Consider the following 25,855-nt stretch of genomic DNA (forward strand, 5'->3'; position numbering starts at 1 on the left):
ATGAGTTGGGTCCTGGAAGTGTTGGGATGAGCTGGAAATGCTGGAATGAGGATCCATGCGGGATTCCAGGATCCATCTTCGGCTTCTCCCCCCTCCCTGGTCTGGGGGAGCGTATCCAAGGATATTCCCTGGGATCCACCCCCCCCCAGCCCCTGGATGGAGAAGGAAAGGCGGGAACGCGGCTCTGGTATTCTGAAAAGATTTTATTCCATCACTATCCCGTGGGAGCATAAATAATCGGGAATGACAGCACATGGAACGCAGCAGGGAACGCCGGGAACGCAGGACACGGACGGGACAGACCCGCGCTGGGAACGCCGGGAACTTCAGCAGCTCGGACTGAGTGGGAACTGGGATCTCCAGGAAAAACCAATGGGAATTGGTGTCATTCCCTGTGCTCCAGGCAAATCCCGTCAGTCCTGGGATTGTCCAAAGTGCTGAGCCTGGCAAGCTCCAGGGGCATCCCTCGGGATCCATCCTCAGGATCCATTCCTTGGGCTCCATCCATGGGGCAGCACCCCCAGGAATATCCCAGGATCCCACCATGGGAAGGATCCCAGATTCCCACCATGGGAAAGGATCCTGGGACAGATCCCGGGCTCCAGCTGCGGGAAGGATCCCAGGTTCCCACCATGGGAATGATCCCAGTTTCCCATCACAGCAAGGATCCCGGGATCCCACTGGGGGAAGAGTCCCGGGCACCCAACATGGGCAAGGATAATGAGAAGGATCCCATGTGGAAATTTCCCACTGTGGAAATGATCCCAGTTTCCCACCACAGCAAGGATCCTGTCCTGCTCCCATGGGAATGATCCCAGTTTCCCAGCACGGGAAGGATCCCGGATTCCCACACGGAAACCCCCTTGGACGATCAAGCCCTTCCCACTTCCCGCCCCTTTTCCAGTTCCGCTCCCACTGTCACATTTTTGCATAGGAAAAAAAATTAATAGCAAGGAAGCGTCGCGCTTTCCCGGGAATCTGCCCCGGGCTGGCTCATCCCAACGGACAGGACATGGCTCCGACTTACTGGGAGCCTCCAGGCTTTCCCAGGAATCAGGTTAGAGCGGGATTAGTGCCGGACAAGACACGCAGGACGTGATTCCAGGCTCTCGGCAGCCGCGGACTCCGGAATTGTGTTCTGGGTGAGTGGATCCAAGGATTTCAGGAGTAGAAACAAAGGAATTTCTTTAGAAAACGTCCCTGGAGTCAATTGTTCTTGGGGCTGTTCCGGAAGTTCTTTATTTCCAGCTGCAGCTGCCGGATCCGAATGTCCTTCTGCGAGAGCTCGTCCTTCAGCCGCCGGATCTCGTCCTGCTGCCGGAAGAACATCCGGAGCAGCTGGAAAACGAGGATGGAGATGAAGGGATGGACCTGGTGGGATCGCATCCGCTCAAAATCCCAGGATTTTGCCAGATCCATGCTGGCCATGGGCCATAACTTGGCCGATTTTTGGGGACAGGGGATGGATTTGAACTGAAGGGTGGGAGATTTTGATGGGATTTGGGGAAGGAATTCCCAGAGAAGCTGTGGCTGCCCTTAGATCCCTGGAAGTGTCCAAGGCCGGATTGGAGCAGCCTGGGATAGCGGATGGTGTCCCTGGAAAAGGTGTCCACCATGGGAAGGGGTCATGGGCTGGATCCCGGGCTCCCATCCCTGGAGGGATCCCACACTCCTGCCTCTGTTGGGATGGAAACCAAAGGCAGCACGGCGCCTTTCCAGGTTCATCCCAGATCCCATTCCCATTCCCATTCCCACTCCAGGGCCCCCCACCTCGTTCTCCGTGCGGGGTGGGACGTTCTCCAGGAGGTCGATCCCGTTGACCACCACGCTTTTCTTCTCCCTCACCGGCGCCTTGAAGACAATCTTGGAATTCCTCTTGTATCCCTCCTTCAGCGACACCAGGATGGGATCTGTGGGAGAGCCGGCGGATCAGCAGGAAGTGGTGGTCTTTTCCCACGTCCCGGATATTTCTGGGATACCCCCCTGGTGGTTTTACCTCTGTTGACCCCACTGAGCCACTCGTCCGGGGTCAGGGCTGGCTCCGTCCCCGGAGTCATGGGATAAATGTCCTCCTGGTACGTCTCCGACTGGGAAAAGGGCAAGAGAAGAGCAACGGGATCTGGGAATCCGCTCCCTGGGAACTGAGGAATAATTCCCTCCCACACAGAAGAAGGAATAAACACCCGGATAGTTGGGAAACTCCAGGGCACAGGGAGGAAATTTGGGAAGTGCTGGTTGGAGCAGAGAACCTGGGATTGTGTCCTCCACCCAGCCCTGGCCAGCAGCTGGATTTGCTTCCCAGAAAACCCCAATCCAAGAGATATTTCCCGCAAAATTCCCAACACTCAAGTGAGACCAACCCCTTGGAGAAACATTCCCTAAAAACATTCCCGTTAAATTGTGGTTGAAATTCCATGGGATGAGTAAGGATGGAGAGGCCCAGGGAGGGTGGGAACAGAGCCATGCGTGGGATTGGCCAAAGTGGGGCACGTCCATGGCTCCGGAGCTGCCCGGACATTCCGGATCCCGCTCATTCCCACATTCCAGGACTCACCCGCCTCGGGACAATCATGGAGATGGGCTCAATGAGCCCCTTGAGGGTGATGAGTTTGTAGAACCGGAAAACTTCGCAGGCGGAGACGTCCAGGCCGTGCTTCGGCATCACCCCTGCCCAGAGTACCGGGATCAGCCATCCGGGAAATTCCCAGCGTGGGAAATCCCAAGCCAGAGAGGCACCGGGATCACCCATCCACGCAATTCCAGCATGGAAAATCCCAATCCCAAACCCAACCCAAACCCATTCCAAACCCAACCTAAATCCATTCCGATCCCAAACCCAACCCAAACCGATTCCAAACCCAACCTAAATCCATTCTGATCCCAAACCCAATCCAAACCCATTCCAAACCAATCCAATCCAACCCAAACCCATCCCAAACCCAACCCAAACCCTTTTCCCCGTGCCATTCCAACCAGCACCTTCCCCATCCACCTTTTCCGTGCTCTGGGAAGCGGAGCAGCAGCAGCTCCACCCTTACCCAGTCCCTTCTGCGGAGCCGGCGAGCGGAATTCCATGAGATAACTCAGGTAGGGCTTTTCCGAGCCGATCTCGTAGTACCGGATGTTGCCGTCGCCCTGGAGCAGCAGGGAAGAGGGATGGGAATGGATTTGGGAATGAGAAGGTGGAAAAAAAACAGGATTAGGAGCATTTAGAAGGCAGGAATGGATGGGATATCGGGAAGGAATCGTTCCCTGGGAGGGTGGGGAGGAGCTGGGCTGGAACTCCCAGAGAAGCTGTGGCTGCCTCTGGATCCCTGGAATATCCTGGATTGGACGGGACTTGGAGCAGCCTGGGATGATCCAATGTGTCCTACGGCTGGGACATCCATGGAACTGGATGAGCTCAAAGCTTCCTTTCCCTACAAAACCATTCCAGGATCCAAATTCTGGCCCCAATCCCTTGGGAGATTTTTCTGGGAATGGCACATGCGGATGCTCCGTGCATCCCTACCTTCCCAGCCAGGTACAGCATGTGAGTGTCAGCGTCGTAGAAGGGGAAGAGGAGCCCCGAGAGCCCATCGATCTCCTCCTCGATCAAAGGCATGGATAAATCTTCCTGGAAAACAGGGAAATCCCGGTGTTAGCCGTGTCCTCCCAGCAGGCAGGGACGGAGCAGGGATCCGGGCAGGGATGCAGAGGGATCCTGGTGGGATTGGAGCAGGAATTCCAGCAGGGATGGAGCAGGAATTCCAGTAGGAATGGAGCAGGATCCTGGCAGGGATGGAGCAGGAATTCCAGCAGGGATGGAGGGGGATCCTGGTGGGATTGGAGCAGGAATTCCAGCAGGGACGGAGCAGGAATTCCAGCAGGGACGGAGGGGGATCCCAGCACCCACCTGGTCCCAGAGGGCGATCTGCCGGGTGTTCCAGCGGGACACACCCGTGGTCAGGAGCCGTTTGGTGCTTCCCAGGAAAACCACGCGGTTGACGCGGTGGTTCTTGCAGCTGGCCTCCTGCAAGACAGGAATGAGCTCTGGAATTCCCCTTGGATCCAGCTCTCATCCCAGGAAAGCCCTTTCCTTGCTCCCCCAGCCTCCTCCTGGGAAAATTCCAGCTCTGTGCTTCGGCACCTGCCCTAGGGCAAGCCGAAATTCCCATTTTCCCGAGGACCAGGGAGAATCCACCATCCTCCTCCAAACCTCCTGCACCTTCCCTTTTACTCCCACCGTTTTCCATAAATCCCTAATTAACAACGGGATCAACACCTCCAAATCTGGACCTTCCCCTGCACCTTCCTTTACTCCCACCGTTTTCCATAAATCCCTAATTAACAACGGGATCAAAACCTCCAACTCTGGACCTTCCCCTGCACCTTCCCTTTTACTCCCACCGTTTTCCATAAATCCCTAATTAACAACGGGATCAAAACCTCCAACTCTGGACCTTCCCCTGCACCTTCCCTTTTACTCCCACCGTTTTCCATAAATCCCTAATTAACAACGGGATCAAAGCCTCCAACTCCTCCGCTTGGGACGAGGCCAAGCCCTTCCCACCATCTCCACAACCCGGCTGGCCACCGGATCCCCCCCACGCAGAAAACACCCCGCCGGGAGCACCTACGGCCCTCGGTGGGCGCTCTCCCGACATTCCAGGGGACTCTTCCCTAAAATCCCACTCCGAGTGCCCGCCCCACCTGCAGGACCCGCCCGGAGCGCGGCTCCACCACGCGCAGCCTCTTGTCCTTGCAGGTGGTGGCCAGGAGGCTGCCGTCCGTGTTGAAGGACATGCAGAGGATCACGTCCGAGTGGCAGTCGATCATCTTCACCGGCTCGCCGATCTCCAGGTTCCAGATCAGCACCTGCGGGAAGAGCCCTTGGAGCAACCCGGAGCGGTGGGAGGGCTTCCTGGTCTGCGGAGGCTGCTCCTGGTCCATGGAATGTCTCCCTGGCCTATGGAAGCTGTTCCTGGTCTATGGAATGTCTCCCTGATCCACAGAATGTCTCCCTGGCCTATGGAAGCTGTTCCTGGTCTATGGAATGTCTCCCTGATCCACAGAATGTCTCCCTAGTTCATGGAAGCTCTCCCTGGCCTATGGAAGCTGTTCCTGGTCTATGGAAGCTCTCCCTGATCCACGGAATGTCTCCCTGGCCTATGGAAGCTGTTCCTGGTCTGCGGAATGTCTCCCTGGCCTATGGAAGCTCTCCCTGATCCACGGAATGTCTCCCTGGTCTATGGAAGCTCTCCCTGATCCACGGAATGTCTCCCTGGCCTATGGAAGCTGTTCCTGGTCTGCGGAAGCTCTCCCTGATCCACAGAATGTCTGCCTGGCCTATGGAAGTTGTTCCTGATCTATGGAATGTCTCCCTGGCCTATGGAAGCTGTTCCTGGTCTATGGAAGCTCTCCCTGATCCACGGAATGTCTCCCTGGCCTATGGAAGCTGTTCCTGGTCTATGGAAGCTCTCCCTGATCCACGGAATGTCTCCCTGGCCTATGGAAGCTGTTCCTGGTCTATGGAATGTCTCCCTGGTCCATGGAATGTCTCCCTTGTCTGTGGAAGCTGTTCCTGGTCTATGGAAGCTCTCCCTGATCCACGGAATGTCTCCCTGGCCTATGGAAGCTGTTCCTGGTCTGCGGAAGCTCTCCCTGATCCATGGAATGTCTCCCTGGTCTATGGAAGCTCTCCCTGACCTGCGGAAGCAGGGGCTGGTCTATGGAAGCTGTTCCTGATCCATGGAATGTCTCCTTGATCTACAGAATGTCTCCCTGATCCACAGAATGTCTCCCTGGCCTATGGAAGCTCTCCCTGATCTGTGGAAGCTATTCCTGGACTATGGAATGTCTCCCTGGTCATGGAAGCTGTTCCTGATCTGTGGAAGCTGTTCTTGATCTGTGGAAGCTGTTCCTGGTTTTTGGAAGCTGCTCCGGGGTCCATGGAACGTCCCTCTGGTCATGGCAGCTGTTCCTGAACTGTGGAATGTCCCCCTGATCTATGGAACGTCTCCCTGGTCTATGGAAGCTCTCCCTGATCTGTGGAAGCTGTTCCTGGTCCACGGAATGTCTCCCTGTTCCATGGAATGTCTCCCTGGTCCATGGAAGCTGCTCCTTCCTGGCCTATGGAAAGCACGGAACGGGATGAGCTTTAAGCTCCTTCCAACCCCCTGGAACCATCCCGGCGTTCCACGATCCCACTCTGGCCATCCGCAGGTGACTCCCAGCGGGGCCGAAAGCCGGGAAAGCCCTCTGGAATGGCATTCCCGGGAAGCCTGACCTTGTAGTCGTAGCCGGCGCTGAAGAGGATGTTGTTGGTGGTGGGGTGCCACTCGACGAGCCCGACGCGGCGGCTGTGTCCGTACAGCTCCAGCACCGCCTCCGTCATGTTCCGCTTCAGCCCTCCCTCCGGAATCTCCCAGATCCGCACCTGGAATGCCGTCCGGAGCATCACAACTGGAATTCCAGGGCCAGCCCTGCCCCTGATTGTCCCTCAAGGATAAACAACGAATCCTTGGGATCCCTTGGGAAAAAAGTCCAGCCAGGGTGGATCCACACCTGGAATGGGGTTTGGACCATCCCAGCTCCTGGCCTTGAAAGCCCCTTCCCAAAAACATCCAGGATCCTGGAATTCCCAAAACCAAAGCTTTCGGGAATTCCAGGATCAGCCCTGCTACTGATTGTCCCTCAAGGATAATTAAGGAATTCTTGAGATCCCTTGGGAAAAATCCAGCCAGGGCAGATGGTGTTATCCAGGCAGGGCGCTGGAATCCTCATCCTGAATTCCCAGATTCCCAGCCCTTCCTTGTCCTGAGACCCCAAAGTTGACCCTACAGACTCCACATTTTGGGATCCTTTGGGATAAAGACTCCCAGATTTTCCAGGTTAGCCGCTCCAAAAACCACCAGGGATTTTCCCAGGATTTAGTTCCTCTTTTCCACTGTCTCCATGGAAATTTCCAACCTGAACCTTCCCTGGGACCTCCCCCAGCTGCCCCCTCCTGTCAGGGACTCGTGGAGAGCCTGGAATTCCCTCCAGATCCCATTTTTCTCCAGGCTGAGCATTCCCAGCTTCCTCAGCTGCTCCTCATGGGAATTACCCTCTGGATCCTCTGGATTTGTGTCCGGAAAATAAAGAAGGGGAGGGAATTCCGGCCCAGGAACCAGGCTGGAAAAATCTGGGATTGGCTTTGATCTCCTGTCCCTCAGCATTCCCAAACCAAATCCCATGGAAATATCGCAATAGGGAATCAATGGGATGGGGAGGATGGATGGATTCGGGAATTGCATCCCGGAATTCCGGCTCACCGAGGTGTCCTCGGAGCAGGAGGCGATGATGTTCTCAATGAAGGGGTTCCACTTGATGTCCAGCACGTTTCCCTGGTGACCACAAACTTTGGGATAGTTCGGCTCGATCCGGCCAGTCTGGAGTGGGAAAGCAAGGAAAACATCGGGAAAAACATCAAATTTAGGGAGAACAATATTGGTGTTTCCAGGGACGGGAAATTGTTGGAGAAGGGAGATCCGGCTCAGCCTGGGATGGGCCAAGCCAGGGATTGGGTTTATCCAATATTCCCAGTATTCCCAGCTGATCCATGGATGGGAAGGGGCTTCTCCAGACTCCATGGAGCAGGGAAAGGACAGCCGGGAGCTCAGTGGGAATTCAAGGAATCATGGAATATTGGGGTTGGAAAAGCACTCCAAGGTCACGGAGTCCAACCATTCCCAGCACTGATCCTTGTCCCCAAGGGCTGCATCCACAGGGATTTTGAATCCCTCTGGGAATGGGGACAGGGCTGGAAAACCCTTTCTGCGAGGGAATCTTCCCAATATCCAAACTTCTCCTTTCAGGATCCAAATCCATGGGCGAAAGGACTGGAAGAGATTCCAGAGGCTCCAAAGCCCCTCAGCCACTGGATCCCGCGTGAATCCCAGAATCCCAGAACAGTTTGGGTGGGAAGATCTTCCATGAGATCCATTCCCAATCCCTGCCATCGCCCAGGATCCCTTTCCCTATCCCAGGTTGCTCCAAGCTCATCCAACCCGGCCTGGAGTTGGAGCACTTGGAGTTTCCCTCCCAGATTTCAGATTTCCTTCCCAAACTTCGGAATCACCACTTTCCGAGGTTCTCCTCCGTGGAACAAACCCCAAATTCTGGGATCACGCAACTCCTGCTAATCCGTCACCCCACAGGTTGGGAATCTTTCCATGCGGAATTCCCGAAGCTTTTAAGGAGCCTCCTGGGGAGATTCCCACCGGGATGGGAACCTTTTCCATGCCCAAGGAAGCTCCGTGTCCGGATGCCACCCCGGTGTCCTTCCCTGCTCCGTTCTGGCTCCGTGCCGGAGCGGCGCTCGGAGCGTGCGGAATAACTGGGTCAGCTCGGCACAGCCGCTGAATATTTCATGGATTTTCCTTCCCGACTTTTCCCGTGCCGAGCTCCCGGCTCCCTTTATTGGGAACAAAGGAACGTGCTGGGAATTCTGCCCTCAGCAGCTCCGGGAAGTCGGATAAAGGCCAGGAACAGCTCCCGAGCTGTCGCTCCCAAGCTTTCTTGGGATTCACTTCCTCCCTTGAGCTTCAGGGAGGAATTTGGGAAGCAAAATTCCCAAAGATGAGACAGAGAAGGAAAAGGAAACATAGGAATGTCAGTGATTCCTTAGTTCTGCCTGCCAGTGAATTCCTGGGATGCAATTCCCGGTTTTATCTTTGTTTTATGAAATATTCCAGCCCCCATCGCTTATCCAAAGGATCAGCTTATCCCGCTTTTCCCAAATTCCTGATTGGCATTGCCAGGACTTTACTCACACCCGGCCGCAGCAGAAATTCCCACAGAAACCGCAGAATTCCAGGTGGATGGAATTTTTAACAGCACAAATTCCAATTCCACCTCTTTTATTCTGAGGAATCAGCCGAACGAATGCCTTTTCCATGAAGATTTGATGGATTTTCCCCAAAATTAATCGGGATTTTAAGAGGACAGCACTGAGTTTGGTTATTAGGGATCGTTTCTTCCCAAGAAATCTGGAATTTTGATTCAGATTGGTTGCACACAGCGGGAAAAGGACAAGGAATGTGCCATTCCCAGGGCACCTGGAAAAGGCAAAGGAAAAATGAAGGCAATAAAAGGGAAAAAAAATCCCTAAAAAAAAAATCCAGGATTCCGGCTGCTTTCATCCCGCTTTTCAGAGGGACCTTGCCGGCAGCCAGAGTTAATCCAAGGTGAATCCTAATCCCTGGATCCCTGATCCCCGGCTGAGGGAAGCTCGGTGACCCAGATTCCGGCCCCGCAGGGACAGCCCGGAGCTCTCCTGGCTCCGGCGGCTCCGAGGTTTTCCACGGAAAAGGCTGGAAGGAGGAAATCTTACGGCAGCTCCCGCCCCTCCCTTTGCTGAAGCGCTTGGAAAAGGGAAAATTATCTGGAAAAATTGTGAATTTTGGGGACTGGGGGGTGGAGTGGGAATTCTTTCCCTGGGAATGGCTGGAATAGCAGCAGGGAGAGGGATGGAAACCCTCTGGATTCTGGAATCGGGGAATGGGATTGTGGAATCTGTGTAGGGAATCCTGGGAATTCCAGCGGACTCAGAGCCATCCCTGGGATGGGAGGGATGGAATTGCCCTCCCTGATGGAAATCCGGGATGAATTTTCTGTCGGATCCATCAGCACCAAATCCAAGGGGTGGGAAAAGTCCTCAATTCCCATCCTCGGAGCAGCACAGCTCCACCCTGGCCATGGCTGAATTCCATTTTTCCTGGAAATCCATACCGCAGGAAATCCTGGATAAATTATTTCAACACCCAAAATTCCCAAAACCTACTTTTCCCTTGGAAAATGCAAACCAGGAGCGCTTCCAAACCCTCATATTCCACGGAAAGCTCCACAAACGTGGAAAAATCCCTTCATTCCACTCCATCCTTCAATCCCACAGGGAAAACCTCAGGGATGGATGCAGCATCCATCCGGCAGCACCTCCGGATCCCATTCCTGGACGGAAAATCCCAAGGAAACACGGAAGGGAACTTGGGGAGGTTTGGGAATTCCGTGCCATGTTCTTTCACAAATCCAGCCTTTCCCCCATCCCAATTCCAGCATTTTTTCCATCCCAATTCCAGCCTTTCCCCCCTCGCCATTCCAGCCTTTCCCCCATCCCAAATCCAGCCTTTCCCCCATCCCAAATCCAGCCATTTCCCCATCCCAAATCCAGCCATTCCCACAGTCCCGGCAGTGACGGGAACGGGAGTTTGGATTTCAGCTTCCTCCGGATAAACAGAGGCTGCCCCTTCCCGCTGCCACTCCCGTCGGGAGAGAACGCTGGCTGCCTCTGGAAAACAGCTCCTCATTCCTGGCGGGAACAAAAATCCCTCTGTTTCCATGGAAGTGACTCCCTGCTAAGGGATCCACGGGGATCCCAACAAAACCCTTATCCCAAATCCCTCTCCAGCTTTCCCAGACCTCCTTTAGGCCCTGCAAGGGGCCCTGGACCCTTCCCTTCTCCCGGGGAACATTCCCAGCTCTCCCAGCCTGGCTCCAGGAGAACAGGATGAGCTCCAGACGGATGGGATGTGACAGCACCGAGCTGCTTCCCAATGGAATTGCACCATCCAAGGACTTTGTTCCCTGACTCAAAGGAAAGGAATGTTTTCCAAGGGGTCTCCAGGATCAAATCCTCAAGGCCAGGTTGGAGAGGGCTTGGAGCATCCTGGGATAGCGGGAATTGTCCCTGCCCCATCCCAAATCCAGCCCTGTCCTGTCCCATGGAATGGGATGAGCTTTAAGGTCCTTTCCAACCCAAACCATTCCAGGATTCCGGGATTCTCCCGTTCCTATGGAGCCAATCCTGCTCTTCCTGATCCTTCGCCCACTCCCTTGGGATATTTTTATCCCGGTGCTGGGGACAGGCTCATTCCCAATCCCGAGGCTCCGGAATCTGGGAGGAAGGAGGAGCGAAGCTCCCTCTCCCCAACCCACACATCCCTTGGATCGCTCCATGAAAACCCCGGGATGTGGATTTGGGATGAGCAGATGGCCCGGCCCAGATTCCGGGAGCTTTGCTGAGGGCAAAATCCAGGGAAAAGATCCAAAAATACGGCAGCAAATCCACGGAGCGGCTCGGCGGTATCCGGGTTACCTTCATTAGCTTCTAATTATGGATCACAATTAATTAGGGAGCTGCTGATTTCCAAGGAAAACGAGTTTCTCCTTAATGAGCTAATCAGGCTCCAGAGGGAAAAAAAAAAAAAAAAAAAAATCGGGAATTTATTAACTCCTCCAGCATCCAGGGCCACTCCGGGCGGGATTGACCAGCTGGATATCCCAGGATTTCAGAGGATCCCTTTGGAACGCCATCCCTGCTTTCGTCCCACCGGGATTTTGCCAGGAAAAAAAAATGGGATTTGCTGGGAATGTGGGGTTGTTCCTCAGGACTGGGGATCGAGGGGGTGTGGACGGTGATTCCAGCTGGGATCCGTGGGGAAGGAGCCGGGATGAGGCCGGAGCTGGAGCGCTCCGGGTGCTCAGACAAAGCTCCCGGGTTTTTTTTTTTTCCTGGGAATATTAATGAGGCTCAAGCTGTGCTCTGCAATTAAATCCTGATTAGAGTTCTTCCATCTGGAGCTGCCTCCGGAATGAGCGAGGAATTCCGGAGAGGCGGGAATGTTGCACAGGGAAAGGGGCGAAGGAATGATGGGATGGAGGGAAAGAAAACCAGGGAGAGCTCCTCCTTGCCCCAGCCTCCCTTCCCAGCTGGAATTCGGGATCTGGGAATTTGGGAATGCAGCTCAGCCATGGCAAAATTCCTCCTGGGAATGAGGCTGGGAGCGTCCCAGAGCTGCAGGTGCCTAGGGATGGAATTCCTGCTTGGAATACAGGAATAGCCCAGGTGAGTGCCCAAATTTTGGGAGCAATCCAAGAATCCCAGAATCCAGGAATGGGTTGCGTGGGAAGGGATTTTATCCCATTCCAATATCCCAGGCTGCTCCAACCCGGCCTTGAACATTCCAGGGATAGGGAAGCAAGAACTTTCCTGGGAATTGTGCCAGGGCCTCCCTCCTTGGAAAAATTCCTTTGATCTCATTTTAACGGATTCTCTTCCCGTCAAAACACTCCCCTGTCCCTATCCAAGGTAAATTCCAGGCTCAAGGTCGCCGCTGCCGCTTTTCCTGGGAGCCGCGGATCCCACGGGATCGGCTGGAGCAGCCGCTGGATTGATGGGAATTTCAACCTCAGATGGGCAGATCCCAGGGGAATTCCCAGGAAAAATCTTGGATGGAGATGGAAAAGGGAGGTGGGGAAGGATCCCACCTGGATCAGGGATGAGAGGGATAAATCCTGCTTTTCCCATGGAAAGGAGCTGCTCGACTGCCTAGCCGCCCTCTGGATGAGGAATTTTTCCCAAAAATCCAACCTCAGCCTTTCCAGCCTCCAGCCATTCCCTGGAAAACCCAAAGAAAGGGAAGGAGCCGTGGGATGAGGTTGCAAGGAGCTGATTCCTTGGAATCCCAGGATCCGAGTGGCACCTGGCACTGCGATGGGACAGGCTGGAGACATTCCCAGTGTCCGAAATGATGGAAAATCTCCTGGGGAGATTCCAGAAATGCTCTGATGGGAGGTTTGAATTCCTCCTCAAAAAACCCCAATTTACCAATTCCACGTGAAAAGCCAGGAAAAGCAGCAGGGCCTTGGATATCTTGGGGTGGCTCCAACCGGGAATCCCATTCCCAGGAGGCACGAGCAAAACCCCAGGAAAAGCAGCAGGAATTGGGACACTTTGGGAATCCCATCCAGGAAAAGGAGATTTGGACACTTTGGGATGCCTCCATGTGAGAATTCCCGTCGGGAATCTCACCTGCTCCAGCGGGATGACAAGGAAACCCCAGGAAAAGGAGATTTGGACACTTTTTAGGGAATTCCCATTGGGAATCTCACCTGCTCCAGTGGGATGATGAGGAAACCCCAGGAAAAGAAGATTTAGACACTTTTTAGGGAATTCCTGTCGGGAATCTCACCTGCTCCAGCAGGATGACCAGGAAACCCCAGGAAAAGAAGACTTGGACACTTTTTGGGAATTCCCATTGGGAATCTCACCTGCTCCAGCGGGATGACGAGGAAACCCCAGGAAAAGCAGCAGGAATTGGGACACTTTGGGAATCCCATCCAGGAAAAGATTTGGACACTTTGGGATGGCTCCATGTGAGAATTCCCCTCGGGAATCTCACCTGCTCCAGCGGGATGACGAGGAAACCCCAGGAAAAGGAGATTTGGACACTTTTTAGGGAATTCCCATTGGGAATCTCACCTGCTCCAGCGGGATGACGAGGAAACCCCAGGAAAAGGAGATCTGGACACTTTTTGGGAATTCCCATTGGGAATCTCACCTGCTCCAGCGGGATGACAAGGAAACCCCAGGAAAAGGAGATCTGGACACTTTTTGGGAATTCCCGTTGGGAATCTTACCTGCTCCAGTGGGATTACGAGGAAACCGCAGGAAAAGGAGATTTGGCCACTTTTTAGGGAATTCCGGTCAGGAATCTCACCTGCTCCAGCAGGATGAAAGGAAACCCCGGGAAAATGAGATTTGGACATTTTTTGGGAATTCCCATTGGGAATCTCACCTGCTCCAGCAGGATGACGAGGAAACCGCAGGAAAAGGAGATTTGGACACTTTTTAGGGAATTCCCGTCGGGAATCTCACCTGCTCCAGCGGGATGATGAGGAAACCCCAGGAAAAGAAGATTTGGACACTTTTTGGGAATTCCGGTCAGGAATCTCACCTGCTCCAGCGGGATGACGAGGAAGGAGCCGCCGCCGGCGCTCTCGGTGACGATGGCCAGGAAGCGCGCGTTGACGGCGCAGAAATGGTTGTCGTGGACGTTCTTGGTGATGGGAATTCCGTCGAAGCAGTGCTCCCGGCTCGCCGCCTTCCCGTAGACATTCCGGAACTTGGAGCTGCGGTACTGCGGCCGCCATGACATCTGCGGGGAAACGCAGGGATCGGCATTCCCAAAAAAAAAACAAACCCCCCACGCTCCTGGCTGCTCCCCTGTTTTCACCATGGGCACGGAAGGGTTGGGATGGGCCCATTCCAACACGAGCATTCCCGAGAAATTGAAAGCGTCCCCCGGAGGAGGAATAGTTCCTAACAGGCTCAAAAAGAAAGCTCAGCATTCCCAAAACAGCCATTCCCAAAACACCATTCCTGGTTGCTCTCCTGTTTTTACCATGGACGTGGAAGAATCGGGATGGGCCCATTCCAACAAGAGCATTCCCGGAAAATCAGAAGCCTTCTCCCAGTGCTGGAATGGCTCCCAAAAGGCTCAAAAAGAGAGCTCAGCATTCCCAAAAAAAAACCCCATTCCCATAAGACCATTCCTGGTTGCTCTCCTGTTTTTACCATGGACATGGAAGCATCGGGATGGGCCCATTCCAACACGAGCATTCCCGAAAAACCTGCAGCACCACTGCTGGAAGGGCTGCCAAAGGCTCAGAAAGGCACAGAATTCCAGCTGCTCCCCTTTGGAGCGGGAACGCTCATCCAGGACACGCCTGGGTGCACATGACAAAGGAATTCCTGCTTGGAATGTGATGGCTTGGAAATGGATGGCGGGAGAGCGGGAATTGGAGCGGGAGGGGGACGGAGGGAGCGCTGGGAATATTCCGCGTTTTCCGCAGGTTTTCCTGCACGGATCAGCCCAGGATCCAGCAGGGATCCCAAGGATCCACGAGCTGATCCTGGGAGCTCCGGACGGATCCGAAGCGTCCATCAGCTGATCCTGGTGGAAAAGAACCCAGGAGTAAATTCCCAGCTCTGCCCTCATTCCCTGGGAATAGCAATGCCTGGAAAACCGGGAAAAGAACCCAGGAACAACCCCCCAGCCGTGCTTGGACGTTTTCCCGCTTTCCTGGCAGCTCCGGACTTTCCCAGAGCGGCAGCAGGAGCAGCTCTTGTCTCCATGTGTTTGGCTTTTCAAAGGATCCTTTCATCCCTCGGGAGTCTTGGAAACAGCGGGAGCGAGGGAAAAATCGGGAAAGGAGCTGTGGCCACAGCAACAGGCAGAGCCCCGGCCCTAATCCCGAAAAAACCGGGATATCCTAAAAATAGCTCCCGGTAATCCGCCCCGAGCGTCGCAGCTCACGGAGAAATTAATTCCTGCCTTCACCTGGAATTTTTGGGAGGAAAAATTCCTCCCTCTCAGCCTTTTTCCCCCTTGGAATTGTGCCCTTGCCCTTTTGTGTTGTCACCATGGCACTTCCCGCGTCCCGAGGATTTTTGATGGGAATAAAGAGATCTTCCCTCGTCCTTCCAATGGATTTGGTTGAGTAGCAGGGGGAAATCAAAGGAGGGATTTGCTTGGAAAAATCACCGGGAAAAGGAAACCCCACGCGAAAAACTCCGGGGTTTTTAGGAAGGGGATTGGGGAAGACGGAGCCCTTCCCAAATCCCGTTATTCCTGGTTTTGCTGCCTCTCTCCTGGCACAGAGGTTGTGACAAAAATTCCCTGTCTGGGATTTTCTGGCTAAAATCAAGGCTGAGTTTTGTAGGAATTTGGGGATTTCCCAAAGAAATCCCAAATCCAAGCCGACCCCAGCCTCGGTGTGGGGCTGTTTTCTCTCCCTCCCTCTGGACCCGGCGCATCCCTGGAAGTTTTTATCCATGGGAAAGGTCAGGAATGCTGGAGTTTGACATTTCCAGCATCAATGGCTCATTAAGGCTGGGCACAAACAGGAGCCGCTTTTCCAGACGGAAAATCGAGGATCTGGAATCACTGGGAAGGAGCTGGAGCTGCCCAATCCCACCCCACGGACATCCCTCAATTCCTTTGTGCAGGAAAAGGGGGGGAAAGAGTTAAAATTTGGAATTTTTTAGGGAAAAATCCCCTCTGGACTCGCTGCTGTGCCACATTCCTGGGGGGATTCCTGGGATAGACCCGTGATCCCAAATTTCTGGTGGATTCCACATGGAATCTGCACCTGGGAGCACCAGGTCCGAGGGATTTGGGAGCCTCAGGGACTAAATCCCGAAGGATTCGGTCTGTTTGGGAATGGATTTGGGGTGATCCCAGATCCTGCCCAGCTGGAGCCTGGGGATGTTTTGGGGCTGAAATCCTGGAATTTTTGGGGATTGAAATCCAGGCTGGAAAACCTCAAAGCGCGATGGGAGAGCCCCTCCAAAGCCACCTCCCTATCCCAATCCAGGGGTTTTTCCCACTGGGAGGGGAAAACTCGGGAGCAGGAGCCGGCTGGAATTCCCAATCCCACCTCGCCACGGGATCGACGCTCCATCCCAAGAGGGAAACCCAAAGAAATGCGGGATGTGGGTGGGAATGCCACGGATTCCCTGTGCTCCGAGGGATCTCCGGAGCGGAGCCGGCCCCTGGGGGGCTCTGGGCTGGCTCGGGATGAGTTTTCCATGGATTCTGTCGCAGCCGGGTGGGAATTCCCAGCTCGGGACACTCACCAGGCCGCGCTTGCTCCCCAGCACCTCAGCCTTGTGCAGGTCCCTCATGGAGCTCTGTGCAGAGAGGGAAAGGAAAAAATTCCATTCATTTCCCGGGAATTCCAGGGAAAACATCCCAACCCTTCCTGCTGCTCCGGAGGGCCGGGATCTGACCCCCAGCAGGGAATTTTCGGCGGCTCCAATCCCGTTTCCTCCTCCCGCTCTCGGAGAATTCCACGTGGCTGCCAAAGTCCTTCCGGAGGACGAAGGAATTCCACAAAAATCACGGATTTATAGCTCAAAAAAGTGGGATCGTGGGATTCGGGAAGGAATTCTTCCCCAGGAAAGTGGGGAGGGGCTGAGCTGGAATTCCCAGAGAAGCCAGGGCTGCCCCTGGATCCTTGGAATGTTCAAGGTGAGGCTGGATGGGGCTTGGAGCGGCCTGGGATAGCGACAGAATCCATGGAATGGGGGAGGTGGGACCATTCCGGCCGGGAATCTCCCAGCTGAGGTTTTTCCAGCCTGGGATTTCCCTGGAGTCCAACTTTTCAAGGATTTCAACTGCCTAGAAATCCTGGGAATGTCCTCTCCTCTTCCCAAACACTGGGAAAAAGCTCCAAGTGAGGCCGGACAGAGCTGAGCTATTCCCAGGAATCCTCATCCCTCCTGGATCCTGGAGCTGCTTCCCAAGTTCCCATGGGTCTCATGGAATTCTTGGAAAGGTGCAAAACCCATCCCTGGCACCCTCAGGGAGCCGCGTTTGGATCCTTTTCCATCTGGGAAAACTTCCGGAGGAGGAAAACCAAACTTTCCCAGGCACCACGTGCCGAGAACAATCCCAAAAATTCCTCCTCCGGCAAAAATTCCGGAAGCAAGCCCAGTTGTCCTCCCACTCTGTTTTCCGAGTCCTTCCCACCTCAGGAAGCTCCGGGTGGAGAACAAAACATTCCCAGCCCCCGGAGCTGCCCTGGGGCACCACCCCCGGGAATTTCCCCTCCTCCAGCTCCTTGGAATTCCATTTTCTTGAGGGGAAAAATTATCCCGGGCTTTTTCCCGACTTTTTGGGAAGCTGGAGAGGGGGAGAAGTCGCTTTTCCCGTTGGAATGAGCCAGGGATTCAGCCATCAGAATTATTTCGCATCCCATCGCGAATCCTTGGATCCAACAGGATTTTCCAGCTGGGATCCAGCAGTTTGGATCTATCCCAAGGAAAGGCTCCGGTGGGAAGATCCCATCGATCCAACCTTTCCCGAAGTCAGCTTTTTAATGGGAAAAAGGGGGGAAAGCCACTTTAAAGTGGGAATTAGAGGGATGGAATTTTCAGGGAAAAGGGACCCCACAGGGAAAAACTCCCTAGGGAGGTGCCAGGAAGGAGAGGATCAAAAAACTGCTGGGAAAAAATTCCACCGGGAGCAGAAACATTGGGAAAGCCTGGAAAAACTCCCTTTCCAAGCCCCAGCTTTGCACAGGACAGGGAAATTTATTTATCCAGGGAAATTTATTTTTCCTGGGATTTTCCCAAAGCTCTGGGAAGGCGCTCTGACACCTCTCCCTTTCCACGTGAAAAATTCCAAATATTCCCGGGAACGGGCACCCTGGGGTGGCTCCAAGCCCAGAATCCCCAAAGGATTTTTTGGGAAGTTCCTCCCAAACTTTTCCAGCAGAAACCAAGGAGCGGCCCAACGCACCAATGAGAGAGGAAGGAAAACAAGCAGGATCCCGTCAGTATTCCAGGCTGCACATTCCCGTTTCCCGGGAAGCGCCGCAGGAGGCTGAAGGTCACGGGATGGCACCGACCCCCCTTCCCACCCCTCGGGAATCCTGGACAAGCCTTTCCTTGTGCTCCGGCTCCCGGCGGGAGCGGAACCCTCCGGAGAAAGGCAAGGGAGCCTTGTTCTCCTCTTTCCCTTGTTTTCCTTGTTTTCCTTGTTTTCCTCGTTATTCTGGGAGCCAGCGGAGCAGCGGCCGCCATGTCCCTCCCCCGCCCCGGGATTTGCCTCCAACCCCCTTTTCCCAAAATTTCTTTGGATTTTTTGGGAATCCGGGTTCCCAGCTCTTCACCCGAGACTCTCTTTTCCAGAGGTTGGGATGATCCCACCGGGAGCTGGGATCCCTCTGGATGAGCTTGCATGGAATTCTCATCCCTGGCCAATTTTTCCACCCATTTTGGATCGTTTCCTTAATCAATTTCCTTCATCCTCGTTCCCACAAAGACCGAACATTCCATGGATCTGATCGGCAGAGATTTTTTTTGGGATAACGGGTCAAGTTCTGGGAGGAAATCCATGGATGCTGCCTCAATCCTACGGATAAAAAACCGTGGAAGCCCATTCCCGGCTTCCAGCGGAGAAACTTGGGATGGGATGGGAGATTCCCACCAAATGCCGGGAATGTTCCCATCCCTCTCCGGGTCCCTCGGGATCCTCACCTGCCCTGCTCGGCCCCGGGCTGGTCGGGCGCCTCGGGATCGCCCGGGATGGACGCGGAGCTCAGGGAATCAGGGCTGCTCCAGGAGCCTGGAAAAGAAGGAAACCCTTTGGATCCCAATTCCCAACGGGGATCGATCCCAAACCGCGGCGTCGCCAAAAGTGGGGAACAGGGATAACGATCTGGATGATACTGGGATTAACTCCAGTCCCCGGCGGCATTCCAAGGGTTGGGATCCACAGGGATCCGGCATCGCCAATGGGTCAGGCTTTGCTAAGCAGCATCCCTGGAAATCATGGAATCCTGGAATTCTGGAATGGGTGGGAATGGACCTTAGACCCCATTCCATTCCATGGGCAGGGACACTTCCCCTATCCCAGATTGCTCCAAGCCCCATCCAAACTTTCCTTGGACATTCCCAGAATGCGGATCTGCCTTTCAGGTCATTCCCAAATCCAAACAATCCCTGCTCCGGGCACCGCCTTATCCCAAACATCCCAGCAGCTTCCCAGAATGCACAACAGGGAATTTTGCTGGAGCATGGCTCTTCCCAAGCTTTTGGTGCAGGAGGATCTTTCCATCATTTTCCCATCATTTTCCCAACATTTTCCCACCATTTTTCCATCATTATTTTGCGCAATTTGTTGGGATTTGCACAGCAGGAATTACTGGGAGAAACCACTCCTTCTAGAGGGGAAAATTCCCAGCCGGAATTCCACCAGGATGGGGCTGAGCTCCACGGAATTCCGCTTCCCTGAGGGGAAAAAATATTCCAGGATTTTTCCTAACATGAGGGGGTTTTTGGGAAGTCAGAGAGGGGGAAAAGTCACTTTTCCTGTTGGAATGAGTGGGACTGAGCCGGGGGGGCTCATCCATGGGAATTCTGGATCCATAGGAAGGACGGACACAGCTCCCAGCCCAATCCTGAAATTCCCTGGATTTCAGATGAGGTTGGAAAAGATGAGGTTGGAAAAGCATTGGACACAGGGATGTGGCTGCCACCATTCCCAGCATTCCCACATTTCCCATCAATCCGGATCTCCCACAGCCAGACCCCAGTCTGGGCTCAGGTCCCAGTTTATTTATCCCAATCTATCCCAATCCATCCCAATTTTTCTGCTCTCCAACAACACCTCGACCGCTCCAGCCTTTCCCTGGCGTGGCCGTCCTGCTCCCGGAGCTTTTCCCAGCCCCATTCCAGCCGGAGATCCACGGCCGGAGCCTTTTCCAGCGGCTCTGCCACGAACAAAGGAGCGCGGGATTTCTGGGAGCGGCCTTGGCGCGGCTCCGGGAGCGCCGGAATCCGCGGATTTGGGGGGCACCGGAGCAGCTGCCTCCCTCCATCCGGAGATGTTTTTTCCCCCCAGCTGCCAGATTTAGGGAATGACTCGGGAGATAGGAATCCGGGATGAATGGAACTATTCATGGCTTGATAAAATTCCATGGAAAAGAGCGGGAAGGGGGCTGGGAAGGAGCCTGCCCGGCCGGGTGTGAGTTACGGATCCCGGCGATGCCGCCAGGCCCCGCTAACGACCCCAATTAATTCCTTTGAATCCCAATTAATTGCACGGAATCCCAATTAATTGCACGGAATCCCAATTAAAACTCGTTAAAAAGCCGAGGGCTGGAGTTGCCTTGGATGAGGGGAATTTGTCTTGGAACGGGGATTTTCCTTTCCCAGATTTCAACGGCTCCTTATCCCTGTTCCCAATCCCAAAGATGGGTGACCCCACCTGGGCTTTTCCCAGATTTTATGGAGAAATTGGGAATGAGGGAAAAAGGGAAAAAGGGAAAAAGGGAAAAAAGGGAAAAGGATTTTAAGAAATAACGAGGCAGGAAATGTCCCACTTCCACATTCCATGGATTCTCTGTCACTATCCCAGGATATTCCAAGCCCTGGCCTTGGACACTTTCAGGGATCCAGGGGCAGCCACGGCTTTTCTGGGAATTCCAGCCCAGCCCCTCCCAGCCAGGAATTCCTTCCCAATCTCCCATCCATCCCTGCCCCTGACAGTGGGATCCATTCCCTGTGTCCTGTCCCTCCATCCCTTATCCCAGATCCCTCTCCAGCTCTCCTGGAGCCCCTTTGGAATATCTGGAATTCTCAAGGACAGGCTGCTCCATCAAATCCATTTTTAGCAACCCCCCGGAGAAGCCTTCATCCCGTATTCCCGGGAAACCAATCCGTGTTCTCCAGATCCCAGTTCCCTGCTGGCACAGCCCGGCCGCTCCATCGAGCTCCCCCCGGATTGATCCGGTATCAGCTTTTCCATGGATCAGCATTTGCTCCAGCCACGACATCTGCCCTTCCAAGGCGGCAGAGGACACCGAGAATTCCCACCGGGAATATCCCAGCGTTCCAACCTCCCAGCCGTGGAGAACTTCTCTAGGGCACCATTTATTTACTCCTGACGGGGAATAGCTGGAATTTCCTCTCTGGAATCTGGATTTGGCTCCATTTCGTTCCCATTGTTCCCATTCCTTTGGATGTTCCCATTCCTTCGGATCCCAACTCCGTGATTTTGCCATGGGATCATCCCAGGACCATCCTCCTTTCCAACAGTGTTTTTCGGGAAAAACTCCAACAGTGTCAAATCCCTCTTCCCAAAATAACCACGCCCCCGGATCCCAGTAATTTGTTAATTTGGGATCTGGGAGCAGCCTCTGCCATGGGTGGGAGTTGGGAGCTCCTGATCCAAGGTTAAATCCTTCGGGCCCTCCCTGACCAGAATTCCCACCTGGCTATTCCCACCTGGCTATTCCCAAGGATTCCCATTTTCCTGGCAAAGGAATCTCTTTCTTGCCCTTTCTGCTCCCATCCTGACTCACATTCCTTCTCCCTCAAATCCTGCTTCCCTCAGCTTCCCGGGAGAGTTATGCAGGCTGAGGGATAACAATTCCCAAAATTTGGGACGCTCTTCCCTTGCCAAGGCAGGGAGACCAAACCGGACTCCACAGCACGGAATAATTATCCCAGATTCCTACAGATCTTCTGGAAGCTGGGGGAAAAAAAAAGGCCGGAGTGGCCATTCCATGGCATCCATGCCACGATTCCAGGGGGTTTGGGCAGCTCCCAGAGCGAGGCGTGGGCTCTCCCAGCATTCCCAGGGATCCAGCTCCATCCTATTTTTAATTCCCTGGTCCCAAACTCCCCCAGGAGCTGCAGCTCCGGCTGCTCCTTCCCGTGAGGAGGGAGGGGGTGGCTCGGGACAGGGATGGAGCCAGGAAATATTCCAGCCCCCTCCAAGCCTTTTCCCAGCCCTCCCAAATCCCAGAAAAAGCTCTTGGGGCTGGCTTTAGGGCCCTGCTCCCGATTTTCAGCTGGATTTTCCTCCCAGGACGAACTGCTTGGGAATATTTACAAACTTTGGAAAAGCTTATCCAAGGTTTCCAGCTCCGCCGGGAAGCGGCCCCGGCGTGGGAGGAGTTGCTGCAGGAGAATCCCAAATTCCTGTCCCGGATAAGGCCGGCAGCTGGGGCAGGATGCAGATCCAGACATTCCCTGGGGCTCCCCCTTTTCCTGCCTTTCTGTGGGAACAATTCCCATCCCCAGATCCCACCGTTCCCCGCGGCTTTGGATCACCGGAGCTTTTCCCGGATCCAGGCTGACTCCGGAGAGCCAAATCCATCCCGGAAAAGCCTCTCACAGCTCCTTGTCCCACTTCCCTTTTCCACATCCAGGGAATGTCCAGGCACTGACATTCCCTGGATCTGTGTCCCAGTTTTCCTGGAAAAGCCCTGGAATCGGTGCTGGGCCAGGTGAGGAAGCTGCTCCTGGAATTTCTTAGGATTTCATCCATCCCCGTTGCAGGAGATAAAATCCATAGGGAAAGCTTGGATGGAACAGAGGGAATTTTGGGACAGAAGAGAGAAAAATTTTCCATTTGCTCATCCATTCCCTGAAAATCAACAGAAAATTCCCATCCTGCTGCAGGTACTATCCCTGGGGCCTTTTCCTGGGATAAACCCGTTCCCATCCCAAAAACACCCTGGGAATGAGTGCTCCAAATTCCCAATCCCAAATCCCCTGGCTCCAACCGCACCCCTGGATATCTGGGAATCTGGGGGTCTTTGATCCCAATTATGGATTCATATCCCAAATTCCGGCCTGCTCATTGATCCCTCTCCAGAATTGCCGGGAACACACTTTTCCAGGGATTCTGGCATGGATTGGGAATGGCACCTGGGAATACCCAACCCCAAAGGCAGCGCTGGTGACATCCCACAAGTTTTTTCCTAAGGAAAAAAAAAAGGGAAGGAGGGATTCTGCCTGCTCTCACTGGGGTTGTTTGGACATTCCCACATCCCAGTCCAGGATCTGGAGAGGGATCAGCTCCAGTCCTGCTGCCTCCCATTCCCAGTGTCATTCCCAATATTCCAGCCTTTCCCAGTCGGTGTCACAGCCCAGGGCTTTTATGGGATCATCAATCCCATTCCCACAGCCCACTGAGGTCATTCCAGACCCTTCCCGCCCCATGACCTTTCCCAAGGCTGATTCCCTGGAATGTCTGGTGACCTCCCAAAGTCATGGCCGTGCCACACCCTCGGACTGGGACAGGCTTGGAGCTCCCTGATCCCAAATCCCAGGGATCCCACAGTCTGGAACTGGCCCAGCCTTGGAGCTCCCTGATCCCAAATCCCAGGGATCCCCTGGAATCGGCCCCTTTGCTCCCTAATCCCAAATCCAGCAGGATCCAGGGGCTCGGGATGGCTCCAGGGCCACAACCTCGGCCGCGGGATGGGAGAGCGGGATCAGGGATGGGAGAGCAGGGTCAGTTCCCAGGGATCGGGGATGGAGAGAGACGGGATCAGCCCCCAGGAACCAAAACCTTCCCCGCAGGAATCCGGGAGCTGCTCCAGGACGGATTTGGGCCCTCCCGCCCCCTCCCCCGAGCTCCCGGAGCCATTCCCGAGGTTTTCCACGCCCTTCCAGACACCTGTAGAGGTCCGGGAAGCAGCGGCCTAGGGAGGGGTCCGGGGGATGCGCGACCCCCGGGAGGGCTCGACCGCGGGCCGGGGGGGATGTGCGGGGTGGGGGATGAGCGGTTTGGGGGGGATGCGAGATTTGGGGGGGACGCTCGGTCCGGGGGATGCGCGGTTTGGGGGGGACGCTGGGTTCGGATGATGCTCGGTCCGGGGGATGCGCAGTTTGGGGGAGATGCGCGGTTTTGGGGGGGGATGCGCGGTTTTGAGGGGGGATGCGCGGTTTTTTGGGGGGGACGCTCGATCCGTCGGATGCGCGGTTTGCGGGGGCTGCCCGGTTTTGGGGGAGGATGCTCGGTTCGGAAGCTGCGAGGGCGGTTTGGGGTCCCTGCCCCGCTCGGAGCGGCTCCGGGGCCGTCCCGCCCGCCGGGGATGCTCGCCCCGCACCGCCGCCCCCTCCAAGGGTTAAAACTGCAGCAGAGCTGCGGGGCCGGAGCGGCCGCGGCCGCGGGAGGGGCTCGGCCGCGATGGGAGCCCGGCGATCGGCGGAGGAGAGGCGGGCGGCTCGGCCGGGCGGGGGAGGCTGCGGCGGCCGGGCCCGGCACCTTGCGGGCACCGGGGCGGCGGCGGAGGGCAGGTCCTTACCTCGGCACGGGCATGCGGCTGGCGCGGCCGGCGGAGCGGGGAGCGCCGGAGGAGACGGAGAAGCGGCCGGAGGAGGAGAAGCGAGGAGGAGAAGCGAGAAGGAGGAGGAGGAGGAGGAGGAGGAGGCGGGTGGGGTGTGCCCGCTGCCGAGCGCTGCCCGCAGCTCGGCCGGTGCTCGGCGCGGCGGGGCCGTGATGTCAGCCCCGCACCGCCCCCGGGGGGAGCGGCCCGGCCCGGCCCGGCCCGGCCCGGCTGGCGGGGGGGCCCCGAGCCGCCTTAACCCTTCGGCAGCCCCGGGCCACCCCCGAGGGGCCCCGTTAACCCTTCGGAGCCCCGGTTCGGGTCCGGACCCGGTTCCGATTTAACCCTTCGGGAGCTCCGGTGCCACCCCCGCGGGGCGCGGTTAACCCTTCGGAGCCCCGGTTCCGATTTAACCCTTCGGAGCCCCGGTTCGGGTCCGGACCCGGTTCAGATTTAACCCTTCATCAGCCCCGGTGCCACCTCCGCTTTAACCCTTTGAGAACCCCGGTCCAGCCCCGGTTCCGTTTTAACCCTTTGCGAGCCGCGGTTCCGCCCCGGGATGCGCAGCCGGGCCGGTGCAGCCATACTGGGAGGGGTCGCGACAAACGCGCGGTGTCGGCGAGGATTCCCAGCTATCGCGACATGGCCCGGCTCCCTCCCATCCCGACAGCGCCAGGAAATCCTGGAATGCTGAGCTGGGAAGGAGCTGAAAGCCCATCCCATCCCAGGCCTGGCCTCGGCCGATTCCAGCGAGCCGGGGGAGGGGGGGTGGATGTTCCATGGAAATTAAAGAATCCATGGATATTTCGGTATTCCCGGATATTCCAGGCTGCTGCGGCATCCAGAAGGATCCACCCGCATGGAAAAGGAGATTTTTTACCTGGTTTTTATTAACGACAGTGACACCAGCAGGGCTGGAGCTCCGTTTCCCAGGTCCAGCTGGAAGTGGCACTGGGAATAATTCAGGACATCGGTGTGTCCAAAAAACCCCAAAATCCCGGTCCCAAAAGGGGGGGAAAAATCCTGGAGAATTTAATCCCAACTCCTGCTCTCTCCACCAAGGAAATCCCACTGCCAATGGCATAGAGTCCAAAGAAATCTGGGGGGATTTGGGGAATTCTGAATGGAATAAAGGAATTTAGGAGCATCCCTGCCACCTGTGGCTGTGTCACCTTGCAGGCCCCAAATCCGGGAATTTTTTCCCATGCTTCAAAATCTCCAGGATGACAGGTGAATACTGGGGATAAATATTTAAGGAGAAAAAAAAAAAAATTATCTCCCTGTTTCCAGGGAATGGAACCAGGATACAGCCCAGGCCTGGAATTCTCCAGGATTAATTTTTTTCGGTTTAAATTTTTTTTTTTTTTAAATTTATTTTTTCCTCCAATTAATTTTATTTCTTTCAAACAACTCCAGGCCA

General features: G+C 55.2%; 1 protein-coding gene across 1 annotated transcript; it reads right to left on the reverse strand.

Moving 5' to 3' along the window:
- Positions 1 to 190: 190 nt before the first annotated feature.
- Positions 191 to 24,596, reverse strand: CORO2B (coronin 2B). Its single transcript, XM_050978299.1, is given in 13 exon segments — positions 191 to 1,338; positions 1,771 to 1,922; positions 1,925 to 2,087; positions 2,555 to 2,667; positions 3,039 to 3,135; positions 3,512 to 3,616; positions 3,896 to 4,012; positions 4,693 to 4,857; positions 6,269 to 6,418; positions 7,296 to 7,412; positions 13,758 to 13,958; positions 16,442 to 16,495; positions 24,415 to 24,596. Coding segments are annotated over 12 exon segments (1,560 nt in total). The 5' UTR covers positions 16,490 to 16,495; positions 24,415 to 24,596; the 3' UTR covers positions 191 to 1,206.
- Between the last annotated feature and the right edge of the window lie 1,259 nt (positions 24,597 to 25,855).

Source organism: Serinus canaria, chromosome 10 (genome assembly GCF_022539315.1).
Source record: "Serinus canaria isolate serCan28SL12 chromosome 10, serCan2020, whole genome shotgun sequence".
NCBI lineage: Eukaryota > Metazoa > Chordata > Aves > Passeriformes > Fringillidae > Serinus > Serinus canaria.